Below are 15,110 nucleotides of genomic sequence, written 5' to 3'. Positions count from 1 at the left end.
CAGTATGTTTCTATCAGATCAGAGAACCAGAGACGGGCAATATGCGGCACCAGGAAGGCAAGCAGCGGTTTCTTCTTTCATTCAGTTTGACGAATCACCAATCAACCACGTTCACCAGTAGTCCACGTTTTGGTTGTTCATTATTTCGTATTTTATCGCTTTTTGTAGCCCTTCACCATGGCTCGTTCTCCTTTGGTTTACTCTAATGACGACCACATTGGATCAGCTTTAGACGCACCGAGCGACCTTGTAAAGCTGGGCCATTAAATATCATGTACATGTTTATTTGTATTTTCATAAGCCTTTTTACAACCACAAGGCCCCAAAGAAATGATATGACAGATTAGAGGACAGAAACTCCGTATCCCAGAAATATAAATAGCTTAATGAGAACGGCCTGGGGTATCATGGTATCATGAAATGCGATCGTTTACTTGGCTTTTCTCCGTTTGCCTTGTCCCCTCCTTATATGTGCAACCGACAAAAAAAAAAAAAAAAAAAGAATGCATATGTCGAGAATGTGTTTCTTCGAGAAACTTGGGGAAAGAAAAAGGGCGATTTACCCCTTTTAAATTGCTCTATACTGCGGGGCAGAGAACATTTCAAAGCTGTTGGTGTTTGACAGCATAATGTCGTCAATATCCTGCTGGTGTCGATGATGACCAGGTTGCAAACCGGGCCCCAGCTGCTGCTGTCTTTGCTGCTGTTGTTGCTGCATTGCCACCAGGCTCGACGCGTTGTACATTTGTGCCAGGTCCCCAGCAGCCATCCCTGAAACGCCCTGGTGGCCCGGCTGCATGAGATATGGAGGGATCGTCTGTCCCAGGAGCTGACCCTCAATGTCGTCGTACACTTGATGCATGTAAAAGGGCATCGAGTCCTGGGTATGTCCTCCGTTTCTGTAACCAACTCCTGGCTGGCTGTTGGGATAGGCAAAGGGGTCGCCTGACGGAAACATCATCGCATCTGTCTGCTGCTGGTGCCGCTGCTTGAAATTGTCCGGTGATTGATTAAGAAGGTCCAGCGGCATTGGCTCTGAGTAGTTCGCGACAAATGGGCCCTGGCTACCGGCTCGGGTGCCGATGGCCTGGTGGGCTTGGTGAGGAGAATCCATTGAAATGCGGTGTGGGAGGTGTGCCTTTGAGGCGGCACGGCCGGTACCGCGGATCTTGCCACGTCCCCGGCCGTTTAGGGAACGGTCGGCTTTTAGTTGTGCCGCAATGGCCATCTGTTCCTGGGTAAGAAGACTGGCAGAGTCGGCACCTGGAGCAGAGCGTTTCTTTGTGGGGATAGGGCGGGCCTTGGGGTCTTTGTTCATGGTAAGACGCTCGGGTAGTTGATCAAACAAGGCCTGGTTGAGTAGCGAATTAGTCAGTCTGGCCATATAGTGTCGTCAAACCGCTCACTCCCCTAAATCCGACTCACATTCAATGCATCCGTGACCCTATCCGCCGCCAAACTCATGCGTGAAAGGCCCGAAATGAGCTCTCTTCCAGCATGGGCATCGGCAAGAATCTCGGGGATGCCAGCTTTGTCCGGGTTTTCCAGCGCGTAAAATGCCAAAGACAGGATGGCAAAGAACTCGGTGTACAGAATGAACCAGTAAGGTCCCGTGAGGACCGCCTGTTTCCTGATCTCCATGCCGATATGGATAATGTTCCGCGAGACACTGATGCAAGCTGCGGCACAAGCATAGTATCTCTCATCGACATGCTTTCCTGCAGACAGCCTAGGAGATGAGTAATGCAAGAAAGGTCGATAAAGCATCATTTGCACATGAGCGTATGAGAAGCGAAGGAGTGATCGCACGCTGTGAGTTGAGAGATATTAGCTTACGCCACGCCAACATCCCAAGAGAGAAAAACAGAATTCATGTCCACATACCGAATAACCTCACTGGGCCCTTCCGGACTAGGCCGCCAGTTGATCGGTAACTGCTCGTACCACTGCTGCAACTCGAGCTCGATTGCCTTGATGGCCGAATAGCTGATCATGTAGGTTGCATTCACCCCACTGGTCCTCTTTTTCATGACCGATTCGTCCATCCCCCTCATAGGATATATATCCTTGATTATCTTTGCCAATATTTTCATCAATCGCACATGGGCGTTCATTGCTTCAAAAAACGACGTCTTTCCAGGCGGTGGCTTCAGGATCGCGTCTTTCGTGATGTACTCATCGTCAACTTCCGTCGGTAACGGTTGATCAATGTCCGTGTCCTGGAGCAAAATGGGGAATCCAAGAAGAGCGGAAACATATGTATCCATGCATCTAATGGCATAGAATACACGCCTTCGGGACTCGTCTTCGATAGGCGTAAGCTGAACATGGGGAAGGTGTCGATGCAGACCCATTCGCAACGCGGCCCGTAGGGCAATACCCAAAAAGGCATAACAGCCGCTGAGATTTGAAGTAGCTTGAAGAAAGAGTATCATAAATAGCAGTGCTTGCAAGGAAACAAGATCTCGACACTCGGTTATATCCTGTAGGAGCATCCGAGCGTTGGTGTAGTATTTGAGTCTATCGCAAGAGTTCCATGGTTAGTGTTTCTGTCGAGTATTTCGCATCGCCCCTGTCCAGTCTCAGGGTTGTCGGCGTTACCACCCAATGGCACCACAAACAACGCCTAGGGTGTACAAGGAAAAAGAGAGTATCGCAACATACCCTTTCTCGATGGCAGCCTTATAATGCACCTGCTGTGATCCCGCATCATCGGAACCAGTATACATTGAACCAAGGGCCATAACCGCGTTCAGCAGCCCAAGAGCCCGATGGTCTTCTGGACCTAGGTTTTCCGGCTGTTTCTCGTACAGCTTCTCCACCATGTCGTTGAATGATGGAATGTGTACAATACGCAACAAACATGTCGCGCAGTTCAACGAAAAATAGCAGAGGTTCTGGGCCACATCCTTGGGAGGCAGCTCATACATTGCCGGAACTGCTGCGCCTGCGTCACTGCCGGTACTCGTATCCCAAGGAGAACTCGCGAATGATGGTGGAGAGTCCAGGCTAAACATTCCTGTGTACCGCGACTTCCGCGGTAGGAAAGGTGCTTTCGTATCAGAATTGAGCAAGCCCATTTGCTCCTTTAACCGTTTTAGAAACACCGCGCCAGACGAATTCCCATGGAAGTCCCATTCGTTCCCATCAATAAGATCCAGATGGCCAATCGACTCGATCATCGAGAGGAGTTGGTCCTCCTGCTTTTTTGTTGCCTCGCCATCCACAACTGGCTCCTCTTTCTTGGCCTTCTCAGCCCCGGATGCTGCCGCCGCTTTTGCACGGGCGCGCTCTCGGTTGGCAAACTCCTGTTGGACAGTCGGGTCGAGTTTCGGGTCGGCCAAGTCCACATCTGGCATAAACTTGCGGAGCAACGTTTCGGCGCGCTGTAGTCGACTCTCCAGTGCTTCAATGTATTGAGGGGCGGGATTTCGTCGCCTGTTCGATGGCTTGTCGTACGTGCATTCTGTAAGTTGCTTGTTAGCTGGATCATCCCTTGCATAGGTCTAGACTACCACATAGACAATTGAGCGCTGGTGGAAACAAGCGCTTGAAGGGGAGGGGGGGGGTGGGGGGTAAGGAGCTTGCCATAGCTATAAACTGAGCAATGTGTGCATGGTTGTCGCCCGTCGCACTTGATCTTCTTCCTCCGGCACTCGTCACACGCACGGGTGACCCTCCTCCTCTTCTGCACTGGTGCCGATGTCGCACCTGGTGCAGATGGGTCCGGCGTCTCGTTTGACCCTTCTGCCTTTACGGCATCGTCGCTCCCGGAGTCATCATGCGCCCCAAAATCATCCTCGTCGGCGGAACCATCGTGCGTAGATATGGCAGCATCATCCGGAGCATTGCGAGAAGGATTTGCTACTATGATACCGCCTGCAGCACTGGGGGATGACCGCCCTGAAGGCGCAGCTGAACACTCCCCGGTGGACGGCGGCGTGTTTTGGCCGGTGGCAGTGGTGGTGCTAGCCGCCGCCTCCATACTTTCGAGGGGACAGAGGATCCAGCCTGGCTAATTTGATGTCCGCGTGACCCGTGATAAGCAGGTCAAGCTGTATGTTCCTATAGTTTGGTGTTTGATCGTCCTCGGTTTTCACTTTCAGCTAGCGCGACTCGAATCGCATTTCTCAATCTTCAGCCACCTATCGCAAAGCAAGCTGTTGACGTCTCGGGTCTGTAGAGCCTTGCTGATACTGGGCCTGAAGGCTTTTCGGTCACTGAGTAGTTAAGGGATCCAGCCACTGTCCGCGTTGCGCTCCTCGCACTTTGACAGGTGGAACACGTCGGTCTTGGCCCAGACGGGAGTCAGTAAAGAGGAAGAAGATACCCAACAAAGGCAATCAAGTGGTTGTAAACGATTCCGCGTTTTCGATGCCCAACTTTCACTGCGGACGTTGTTCGCGTAGTGCCACTTCCGTTGAAACCAAAGATGCTGCGGTTGGTGGAATCAACAGAGGGTTTAAGCGTGACAGGAGGGCGGCTTGCGTTGGTCTGAGAAGTGCCAAGATTGCTCGCTCTAGGGACAAGAAAGCCAAGAAACCGATGCACCAGACGCCCAGACTGTGTCTGTTGCTTGCTTGTTTGTTTTTCTTCTCCTCCCACTCGTCACCGTCGTTATTGATCCTACAACGTGAGGACCGAAACGAAATACAACAGTCGTTTAATCTAGCGGGCAAGATACCTCAACGGACTGCTGCCGATAAGTAGAGTAGAGTATGGTGGGACGTTGACTGGGTGGTCTCTGTATTATCCAGACATAGGCGAGAGATTTGTTGAGCTGAGGTTTGCGTCTTGGAGTAGGTAGGTGATCTAAGTAGGTAGAGAAGCAAGGGATACAGGAAAGAGAGTACGTCTGACACTCATCGGGGAGGGCAGAGGAGAGACAGTACGACGATATGTATAATTGTGGACAAGGATTAGTCTTGGCTCATAAGGCGACGTGGGGAGCCTTGTGTGGCGGCCCCAGTGAAGTCGCCAGACGTTCGTAATGGAGAGGATGTGTATGTAGTGAAGTAGTCTTGACTATGTGAACAACTGCAACAAAAAAATATTAAAGGGGTATCCTATTATTTGCGATAGGGAATTTCCCTGTCTTGTGGTTAGTATCCATTGAAGGTGAGTTTAAGGAGAAAACGAGCTGGGTTCTTTGCTCAAGTCGTTTGATTTTCATGCTAGATCACATCTCGAATGACCAAAACAGGCGAACAACGTGACATGGGGGTGGAATAAAAAAGCTAGGCGTGCTTTGCATGCATCCGGGATCATGGCCCGCTCAAAGAACACGACCAAACAGGATAGGCAAAAGGACTGCCTGACTGTGTGCAGAATGTAAGTGGGCGGCCCAGGGTGCTGGTACCTAGGTTGGTAGGTGCTCGGCAGGCTGGTAAGGAAGGATTATGAATTACAATCAATCAAATTCTATGGACCGATTAAAGGGGATAACGGTGTGAGGAAAGCCTACTTTCACTGGTTAGGTACAGTAAGGTATCTTGAGTACCTCCTGGCCTGCTGGCCTACCTCACCTATCGACAACTCCACCGTAATTGCGCTGTGGATCCCCGAGAGATCGTCTTTGAGCCAGCCAGGCAAGGCTTGCCTCGCAACACCACATATTTAGCGACACTACTAAGACGGGAGGGCGGGTCGGGAATAAAAAAAAATAAGAAAAGAAAAAAAAACAGAGGGAGAAAAAAAAATGCAAAGAATGTGGGGCGGTTGGGAACCATTACAACAAGATTGATAATAACCGTTGCGCCCTGGTTCATCCGTGCATCTCGAAAACCACCGACTGCCAGCGAGGAAGGGGACTAAAGTGAATTTAGCGGCTGGAATTCCTCGTTTGGGCCGATGGTGTTTGAGTGGGAAAGAGAAACAACCTGATGACGAAAGTTCCTTCCCAAGCAAACATAGGTAAGGAAGTAATTGATTGACTCGACCAGTTCCAAGCGGCCAACTCCAAGTCCCACCAAATATAGCGGTGACGCTGGATTGGCATCATCCTGAATCCCATGATCCCATATCAAAACCTCGATTCAACGGATCTTACGCAACATGCCACGATCTAATGTCTCCAAAGGAAACTGGAGCAAAAAGGAAAGGGAAAAAAAGGGAAAAAAAGGGAAAAAAAGAAAAAAAAGAAAAAAAAAATCGATGCTGGAAATACTCCGTGAAGTACAGTAATCGTTTACCCACTTCATTAGCGGTAATGGCATTTTCTCCAAAAGCAGTTCAGTCCGGCCGAACCAGCTACCCTAATCCGACCGAACTGCCAGGTAGCAGCATCTGGACCGCTTTATTCCCGCGGGATCAGCTCCGCGAGGCAAAAGATCCAATTCTTCTGACGAACAGGGCAATTGAACGACTGGGGGTACCATGATAAAGGGGAAAAAACAGAGTAAAGTAGGCCCATATTACTGACTCTAACTCGACTCAAGGCTCAAATTTCAGCCTCATCGCTCTACTACATATGTACTTCTACTTCCGTACCGGTAGGTATTTTTGCCTTCCGCGACGGCCCCTCTCTTATACGCGCCCCGAGGTTATTAGGAACTACAAAGTGGAATTACGGAGAACCAATGTCAGCAGTGTGCTGGGCCCGCGGTACTATCAGGTCAGGGGCTGGCAAATGTCCTTACATGCGACCGTCATTATGAACTGATTATGGGTGGACCTCGACATTGTACAGAGTAACCTTACGCTCTACCTAATCACGAAGACACAATACAGTTAAAACATTAAACCGAAGCCTCCTGCTTTTTCTCCAACACGCGCTGACCCCTCCCCGCCAGCGCCAAGACCATCTCGGTTCCGCAGCCAGGTTTACGCGGCCCCGATCCGCTTCCTGACGATACAACGGAGGGCATTATCCATCGCCCGTGTTTCTATTGTCGCACTCTGACACCACTGCAATGCGCATTCGAATCGTTGGAATATCCGGTACGTAGGTATCCGACTTGGTTAGGTCGCGAGACGAGGCGATTGGGGGATGGCCACATGAATTCCGAATCATGGGCGAAAATACTCCTGTCGTTTATTATTTTCCCCCTTCTTTCCGCCCTTCCATACCGGAAAAAGGTGGAGAAATCGCGGCAAAATGCGAGACAGGGATAGGATGGCGCCTCAAACAAAAGCCGAGATAGCATTGCTTGCGCCAATACTCAATCTTGTCATACGTCATAATTTTTGATCGCGCATTCTGAACTGGCAAATAATTACTTCATGTCGCGCACCAGCCAAATGCCTGAGTAAAGAAAGGGCTTGAGCACACACAAGAGTGGGGGGCGAATCCCCCATTCCCTTCAGGTCAGGTCATTCATTCTCGAAACATAATTACCCAAAATGGATTGCTTGTCTGCCGATTTTGACCTTGACGCGTCCCCAACACACACCGCCGCCATTCTTAGTGGCACATTGAAAGGTTTGAAGCCACGCCGTCAGCTAACATTATTATACCTTCCCTGGTATAGAACTCAGCACATTGTGCCACAGAAGCGCCTGATATGTCCTCTCGGTCTCAACGGTCAAGCATCATTTATTAATGCCTGCCATCGATGGGGCATACGAGAAAAAAGGGAGAAACTGCAATGAGACGGTTCGACGCCTCACAGACCGTGCTGTTGTTTTGTGCACTGGTCATATCTACTGCGTTTTCAGCGAGAATGGTACAAGCGAGCAATCTAAGGCTGCCCCTGATCAGAGAGAGAGAGAAGAGAAGAAAAAAAAAAAACTGTCGGCACCCGCCGAGGATCAATGATCCCTGATAATGCCAAGCCCTAAAGTGTGGCCAAATATCACACTAGCAGCCAAAACCACCCTTGGGATGGACGGCTGTGGGGAAAGGACGCGCGTCCCTTTGCCAAGAGCGTCGCCCATGCTGACAAGGGCATTTAGTGGCCGACAAGTGATCGGGAACGAGGGTGGTGAGGAACAAACGAGACTATAATTACAGGCATGCTGTAAATGGTACGCTACCTATTATTATATCAGCAACTAAATAAAATAAAAATAAAAACCATTCAATGCTTTGGCCCACTATAAAGAAACGAAGTTCACACGTTACTGGTACCTCTCACCGTTTGTCCTGTACCGTACCTAGGTACTTTAGGTCACCACAAGGGTCCCGGGGATGCAACTGTACAAACATCACCAGTACGTACTCCGTAGGCTGACTTGGCAGAGTAATATAACACCAGCTAGGCACATACTCCAAGTCGTGGAGTATCCTAATCGAGAATCTCGCCGCACTAGCTCTAGCCTAGACGTCCAGATTATACAGCAGTATAATTACCAGATCAAAGCTGAAGCAAAAGCCGGGAAAGTCTTTTCCCTTTCATTCTGGGACGTCCGGTGTTAATCCCTGCGTAAATAAGGGTCTGTATTCTTTTCGCGCCGGAGTTATCGCTCTCGCTTCATATGTTGATTTTGCCAAGACTTTTGGCGATGCCCAGTCCACCCAGGATACGTCCAAGCAGTCAACATGCGCCAAGCTTCCAGCCGTCAGAGCTCCGTGGGATCTCTGGAGAAAGCTGACGCGTATCTTCAATCAAATTTCCCACTGAAACTGACGGCGTGGCAAAATCAACCTGCGTTTTTTTTTTTTTTTTTTTTTTTTTTTTCATTTTGGAGGACTGCAATCGCAGTCCAGTAAGAACCCGTAAACACCAGAGTATTTTATTTACGGAGTATTGCGGTATTACACTAACCTTTCCAAGATTGGCAGGCATTTCATGGGTACCTTAGTAACACATGTAGTGCAGTCAAACTTTTGTCCACGTGCTCATTTGCTGTGGTGGTCCCTGATTCTTGACATGACATGGAAATGTTTTTGCGGAACGGCATTTGTGTTCTGGGCTTTCTCCCACGTAGCTTTCGGGATCTGAGCTGAATTATGTTTGGTACAAGGAACATGCCTCTCGAAATTTGGTGTGTTTGCAAATCAATTTTATTCTCAAATGACGACATTGTGTCGCAAAGAACACAGCATGTCCATGTCAAAAGTCACCTTCGGTAAAAAGCCTAGGTAAGGTAGGCAAGGTAGGTACTATGGACGCTGAATGATTCAAGCGTTCTGTTGGCATCTACCCCGCTATCGTCAAGCCACAGGCAAAGGCTCCGCCATAAATGCATCTAGCCCCGCCCCCGCCAATGAGCGGCAACAATAAGCCTCAAGCTTCCCCGCCCATGTACGCTTGACTCTGGAGGTAAGCTACGGGCTAAGTACCTAACTTGCCTCAAGCAAGTATGATGTGGTACCTCGTGTAGGAAGGCAGCCTTCAGCCTTATTAACGCTGTCAGCTTGGAGGTGAACCAGACAGCAATACGCTACATACAAACAGCTTGTTGGTGCAGAACAGTCTGCCATCGTACGAAATCCCGACCCATCGACTGGTATCGACAAACAAAAATCACCACAGCTAGTGTAGACAGATTGTTTCCCCCTTCCTGAGGGTCAGCCAAGTCAATATGGCGACTCCTCATGAGAAGCTCCTCGAGTACTTCACTGCCATGGACGCTGCCGGCGCTGTGATAGTCAAAGGTTTGATAGGACCCCTGGCTCTCCCAGGATGACTGCCTGAGGTCTTGTCGCTCACTCATCATGTCCCAACGCTGACGTATGGACTTCTTCCACGGTGTAAAGATACGCCAAAGCTAGACCTGGAGACATACATGCAGAATTATAATGGTTGGTTACACCTGACTTCCGGCATATTCTGACTGCCAGCCCTGGAATGACACATACTTGTCCTCATATGGCTGCTTCCCGCCACATCAAACCATTGTCATGTCTGGCTTTTCAAAGTTGACCTGATGTGTATAGGGAGGACACGATATGATCGCTTGATGCTTATCGGACAATGTTCCGTTGTGCTCTGCGTCGACGCTCTCAAAGTTGCTGTAGCCGAAGCTAAACGCGGCAAGGATGTTGCTCGGTATCGAGAGGCTGTTGATCTCCTCCGTCAGGCTTCACCAAACGAGCCTGAGGCCAGCCTTGATAGAAAGTGGATTGATGTGACAGAAAAGTCCAACAGGGAAGAGACGAAGCGCCTTGAGCAGGAATTAAAGGGCTACAAAAACAACCTTGTCAGGGAAAGCATCCGGGTAAGTCGTTGGGCGTTCACTACATTTGAAGTCTTTATCGTCTCTTCCAGCTGATGTTAGCAATGCTATGCTAACACGATCCATGCAGATGGGCAATGAGGACCTTGGCAAACATCTTGAGGAAATCGGGAACCTTGCAGATGCTGCCGAAGCCTACTCACGAATGCGTCCCGACGTCAGCACCTCAAAGCAGGTGGCCGATGTCGGCAAACACATAATCCGTGTTGCCCTTCAGAAGCGCGACTGGACTGCCGTGAATTCCAGCCTTAACAGGATCGCAGGTCTTCAAAGCCAACTCAGCGAGGATCTCGGATTCCCAACATACATCAGAGTTATGGATGGACTTGCAAATCTTGGCCAGGAGAGGTACAAGGAGGCCGCTGCAGCCTTTCTCAAGGCTGACCATTCGGCGCCTGCCTCATCGTACGCCGATGCCATGAGCCCAAATGACGTTGCCATCTACGGCAGTCTTTTGTCGCTGGCCACCATGGATCGCGTTGCTATCCAGACTAACGTGCTGGAGAACAGTTCGTTCCGGTCCTTTCTGGAGCTGGAGCCACACCTGAGGCGAGCAATCACGCAGTTCGTGAATGGCAGGTACTCGTCATGCTTGGAGATATTGGAGAGCTACCGCAGCGACTACCTACTCGATATGCACTTGCAGAGGCATATTCCAGAGCTGTTTCTCCAGATTCGGAGCAAATGCATATCACAGTACCTACTCCCATTCTCATGCGTTACTATCGCAAGTCTCGACGAGTCGTTTGCTATAGACGGCGAGTCTATAGAAGAGGAGCTGGTTACTATGATTAGCAATGGTATTCTCGATGCTAGGATCAATAGTGTGGACAAGGTAAGTTTCCCTACCAGGAGTGAGGTGTCGGTTGATTACCACGCGCGCTTGCTGACGATTTCTTTCTCCTTTGCCAGCTCGTGACGGCCACGGCCGTGAAGCCCAGGATCCAAATGCAGCTCGCGGCATTGAAGGCGGCACAGCAGTATGAGACAGAGGCAGCAGAGAGGCTGAGGCGGATGAACATTTTGGCCGCCGAACTCGAGGTCAAGAGCAACAACAAACGGGGCATGACTGCGGCCGATACTGAGTGGGAAGGCAGTTCTTCAGCGATGGCATCCGTATTTTGAGAGCTCGCTGTATGATGATTTCATCAAGACCTCAATGGAACGACGAACTCAATGGGTATCTCAATTCTAAAACAGGCCCTCGGTTGTTAGGCTCGGACTTCTAGGTGACGTGATTACGAAAAAAAATAAATTACAGGCGCACAGCACACCATACACAGTAAATCTTCCAGCCGTCCTCTTCGTCTAAACAATGATCCAAGCAGTGACCAAGTGAACGGTGCAACCCCGCAAGCTCTTTCTGGAGCCTCTTGGCCGTATCAGCCCATTAACTGATTTATATCTTGGGGCGGCCACCTCGTTTGGGCAAAGGTCAACATGCGTTTGATGCTCTGTAGGTACTTGCGCGTGACTTCATCACCCATGACATGGCCCTTTTCTCCATTGTGCAGTTTCTCTCGAGCACTTCGCTCGTGGATACCCACCATGGTAACACCAATCGGCCATGCTGCTTTACCGATACTGAGGCGGAGATAACCATCATTCGCATCGACATATCGCCTTTCTTGAGCTGCTTGCACAATTTCGAGAATGGCTTTGAGAATTTCGTCGTCTAGCTCGCGCTTCTCAAGTTTGCGAAATAGCTGTTATCGGTCAATGTTAGCTTTGGTTCCGCATAAAATAAACCGGAAGATGTGGACCTATGGCGGATGTCCTCACTTACCGGCCTCAATGTATCTCTACTCTGGGCCATGGTGCTGTACTCCTTGCTCCCAGACATCTCCCCTTCACGCCGTAATGTCTCCTCCCATTGTGCCAGCACCATGTTGAAATAGCTCGTAAGCTTCCTCGCGAGAAGTTTCCGCCCCGCCTTGTCGTCAGGCATCTTTCCGTCGAGCTTCATATCCTTCTCATCGACAGCCTGAAGGGTTGTAGGGATCGGCACGTCATCCGACAGGCGCAACCTCCGCAGCCTCGCCCTCCTCGTCTCCCCAAACAGGCAGACGGGCAGGCCTCTTTCCCTCAACAGCCTCCTAATCTCCTGCTCGCTCGGCGCGCCCTCGTCCTCGTCGTCCGAACCTTGCGCCTTTTCGTCGGCCCCATCTGTCTCGGGCAGCGGCGGCAAGCCCAGCCTCTCCCTGCGCAGCCTTTCCTCCTCGGCCTCCTTCTCCTCCCTCCGCCGCCGCGACTCCTCCGCCAGCCGCTGCCGCTTCTGCTCGCGCGCCTTGGCCTCGGCGGCCGCTTCGTCCTCCCGCTTGCGCTTGGCCACCGCTTTGGCCTCGCGCTCCGCGGCCAGCCGGGCCTGCTCGGCGCGGTACGCAGCTTCGCGCTGCCGTTCGGCTTCGGCGTTGGTGATGAACTTTTTGGCGGGTGCTGCTTTGCTGCTGTTGGCATTGGCAGCGGGGTCTGATGAGGTGGATTTTGACGCCGTGCTGCCTTTGGCCTTGGCGATTTGCGCCGCCATCATCGCCGCGAAGTCCATCGTTAGATATTTGTTTGTGTTTGGGGGGGTGTTCCGGATTTCGCGTGTCTCGGGGTTGTATTTGGAGTTTTAGTCGGTTAATTGTAGCACAAAAAACAAGCTCGACTACGTCGCTGTTTATGTGTTACAATTGGGATTAAATTCCATCGGAACATATGCACTGGATCAAGGTTCCGAAATGTTTGAATGTTTTTATTGCACCAAAGTTGACTTCGAGAACTATCGTCCGGGGCGGAGCCTGATGGTTGCAGCGCCCCACATTCGTTAAATAGCTCCCGCCCGGTCGGTGCACCACATGTTGTTGCCCACGAAACCCGGCAGACAACTACCTTGGCTTGCTTGGACAACCTCCATCCGTCTTTTTTGTACAATAATTCCATCCTAGCTACCTTACCTATTTGAGTAAGCAACAGTATACGCAACTCCAAAAGCTCATTGACAGTAAATACATCAAGACGCTTGCAACCCCCATCGAAGGTTACGCGTGAGCATGATGGAGATGGACAGGAACGACATAGCGCGAAAGAAGGAGTCGCCATTCCTGCTAAAGCTATTCTACCGCACTGGAGCGTTTCACAGGTTAGTGCTTTACCTCCTTTTGAATGTGTTACGAAAGCAAGAAAGCCACACACAGCTGCATTGTTCAGCGATGAAACTGCATACTAACATAACTCACAGGCCAGATGAGTTTTCGCACCACACACTACCGCCACACATCGACATACACACATGGCCGACAGCCACCCTCGCCGAGCTCTCATACCACATAGCCAACCACAGCCGCCAAAAGCCCAGCCTCCTCCCCGAGCCAGCAGTTGGCACGCGCATCGCGTTCCGGCTCGTTTATCGCGATCCAAACAGCCGGGCACTGCACCAGTTCGTCGTCAAGGATCTCGGCAGCCTGGTTCTAGGCGGCGAAGATGTGGCGGATTTGAACGACGCAGATAATGTGAACATCGACGACGATCTGCGACTACCAGAATCGCCCGACGCACACAAGACGCTGAGCGATGCCAAGTTCATCGTCGGAGACTACCTCAGCTGTGCGATATTGCCACCTCTGGAGGACGGATCTGTCGCGCCTGCGGACAGCGCTCGGTCGGGACGGGGCAGCGGCGTTGGCGAGGCAAGGTGGGATGATGATCCCGTGCCTTCAAGGGGTATCAGAGGTTACGGTATGCAGCACTCCCGCGGCGGTGGAGGCGGGGACAGGTACGGGGGCGTTGGGTGGTCAGGCAGGGGAGGGAGGTCGCGAGGAGGTCCCGGTGGCGGCGGGTTGATTCCCATGGGCGAGTGGCGGCGCGGTGAGAAGCTTCCAGAGGTGCCTGGTGCTGCAAGGAGTCGGGGTGGTTGGTCGAGGGATCGCGGGAAATACCCCTGAGCTCTGGGCGTTTGATATTTGGTCATTTGTGTGGTTGCGACTGCTTTTGTTTGCCTTGATGATACCCTCTGCAACCCCCAAGTCCATGACCTCATTTCATGGCAATAGTAGCCACCGTCCTTTCTTTATGCTCGCAATCTGAGGTACCCTATTGTTAGCAGCTTGCTTCAGAGATTCGTCTCCTGTTGATTTTTCGAATTCAAGTAATAGTGCCAAATATCAAAGTAGCAAGTTGCCGGTCGCCTTGTCACCATCAACCGCCACAGCCCAAACCCGTCGCTATGCCAACGGTTCCTGCTCACATATCAACCGCCGAGGCCGAGATTGTCTTGCAGAAGTGTATTGATATGAGCCCCAGTAAACTGGTTTCCTTTATGTACAGTGTCAACTGTTAAGGCGTCTAGAACTCCCGAATGTCGTCGCCCTTGCGCTTTGCCCTGAAGTCCCACTTGCCCTAATGGTGTTTCCAGCGCGATCAGCTGTCTGCTTCTAGGTCAAAGACTATTCGAGTAGAAAAGACTCACATCTGTCGTGTACGCAAAGTATCCCAGAATACTCGGCACCACCACAACGTACATCAAGGAGATCTTGACTGTCCTCGGCGTCCATCGAAAGTACTTGTAGCGGTTCGTGTTCATGTCTGTTATTGGATCGTTCTATCGGTCAATTGGCGCCCTCTGTATTGGCAGCGACTGCGGTATCTCGAAAGAGGAGGGGGTTCGTCAAAACATACGGCCCAGCTTAACAATGGCCGGGTCCAAGGACATCTCTGTTGAGAAGGGAAGAGCTTGGTTAGCGTTTTTATCGCTCAATTGAGACGCGCATCGGGGGCTCACTGTTGTGCTGGAGGCCCGCCATTTTGAATGATTTTAGCGGTGTCCGGTCTGGGTATCGTCGTGTGATGATGTTATGGCAATTGGCTATCAATCTCGACGGGGCACGGTTGGGATTGGATGAGGTTGATTGATGAGCTTGAATGCCTTGAATGTCGTCGGGTAGAGCACGGGCCAATCGGGGCGTGATGGACTTGGGTAGGTTTACACACTGTTATTAGCACCGTAACCG

The 15,110-nt window shown here is 51.0% G+C and overlaps 5 protein-coding genes across 5 annotated transcripts; 2 read left to right on the top strand and 3 right to left on the bottom strand.

The window, feature by feature from the left end:
* Positions 1–30: 30 nt before the first annotated feature.
* MGG_05683 (uncharacterized protein) lies at positions 31–5,144 on the bottom strand. The gene is made up of 5 exons (XM_003710534.1): positions 3,589–5,144; positions 2,665–3,466; positions 1,885–2,520; positions 1,426–1,810; positions 31–1,351 (listed from the first exon to the last, which is right to left on the bottom strand). The coding sequence occupies exons 1-5, from the start codon at positions 3,983–3,985 to the stop codon at positions 569–571; spliced, it is 3,003 nt and encodes a 1,000-aa protein (XP_003710582.1). The 5' UTR covers positions 3,986–5,144; the 3' UTR covers positions 31–568.
* A 4,051-nt stretch (positions 5,145–9,195) lies between these two features.
* On the top strand, positions 9,196–11,417 carry MGG_05682 (CSN-1). The gene is made up of 5 exons (XM_003710533.1): positions 9,196–9,538; positions 9,641–9,685; positions 9,821–10,101; positions 10,190–10,954; positions 11,032–11,417. The coding sequence occupies exons 1-5, from the start codon at positions 9,466–9,468 to the stop codon at positions 11,242–11,244; spliced, it is 1,377 nt and encodes a 458-aa protein (XP_003710581.1). The 5' UTR covers positions 9,196–9,465; the 3' UTR covers positions 11,245–11,417.
* Positions 11,212–12,859, bottom strand: MGG_05681 (uncharacterized protein). Its single transcript, XM_003710532.1, has 2 exons — positions 11,906–12,859; positions 11,212–11,825 (listed from the first exon to the last, which is right to left on the bottom strand). The coding sequence occupies exons 1-2, from the start codon at positions 12,662–12,664 to the stop codon at positions 11,502–11,504; spliced, it is 1,083 nt and encodes a 360-aa protein (XP_003710580.1). The 5' UTR covers positions 12,665–12,859; the 3' UTR covers positions 11,212–11,501.
* A 96-nt stretch (positions 12,860–12,955) lies between these two features.
* Positions 12,956–14,309, top strand: MGG_05680 (uncharacterized protein). Its single transcript, XM_003710531.1, has 2 exons — positions 12,956–13,243; positions 13,343–14,309. The coding sequence occupies exons 1-2, from the start codon at positions 13,155–13,157 to the stop codon at positions 14,043–14,045; spliced, it is 792 nt and encodes a 263-aa protein (XP_003710579.1). The 5' UTR covers positions 12,956–13,154; the 3' UTR covers positions 14,046–14,309.
* A 60-nt stretch (positions 14,310–14,369) lies between these two features.
* MGG_05679 (uncharacterized protein) lies at positions 14,370–15,040 on the bottom strand. Its single transcript, XM_003710530.1, has 4 exons — positions 14,882–15,040; positions 14,779–14,814; positions 14,570–14,685; positions 14,370–14,499 (listed from the first exon to the last, which is right to left on the bottom strand). The coding sequence occupies exons 1-4, from the start codon at positions 14,901–14,903 to the stop codon at positions 14,446–14,448; spliced, it is 228 nt and encodes a 75-aa protein (XP_003710578.1). The 5' UTR covers positions 14,904–15,040; the 3' UTR covers positions 14,370–14,445.
* Between the last annotated feature and the right edge of the window lie 70 nt (positions 15,041–15,110).

This window comes from Pyricularia oryzae, chromosome 1 (genome assembly GCF_000002495.2).
Source record: "Pyricularia oryzae 70-15 chromosome 1, whole genome shotgun sequence".
Classification (NCBI taxonomy): domain Eukaryota; kingdom Fungi; phylum Ascomycota; class Sordariomycetes; order Magnaporthales; family Pyriculariaceae; genus Pyricularia; species Pyricularia oryzae.
Note: the sequence above shows the minus strand (reverse complement) of the source record. Positions and strands in the feature narration are given on the sequence as shown.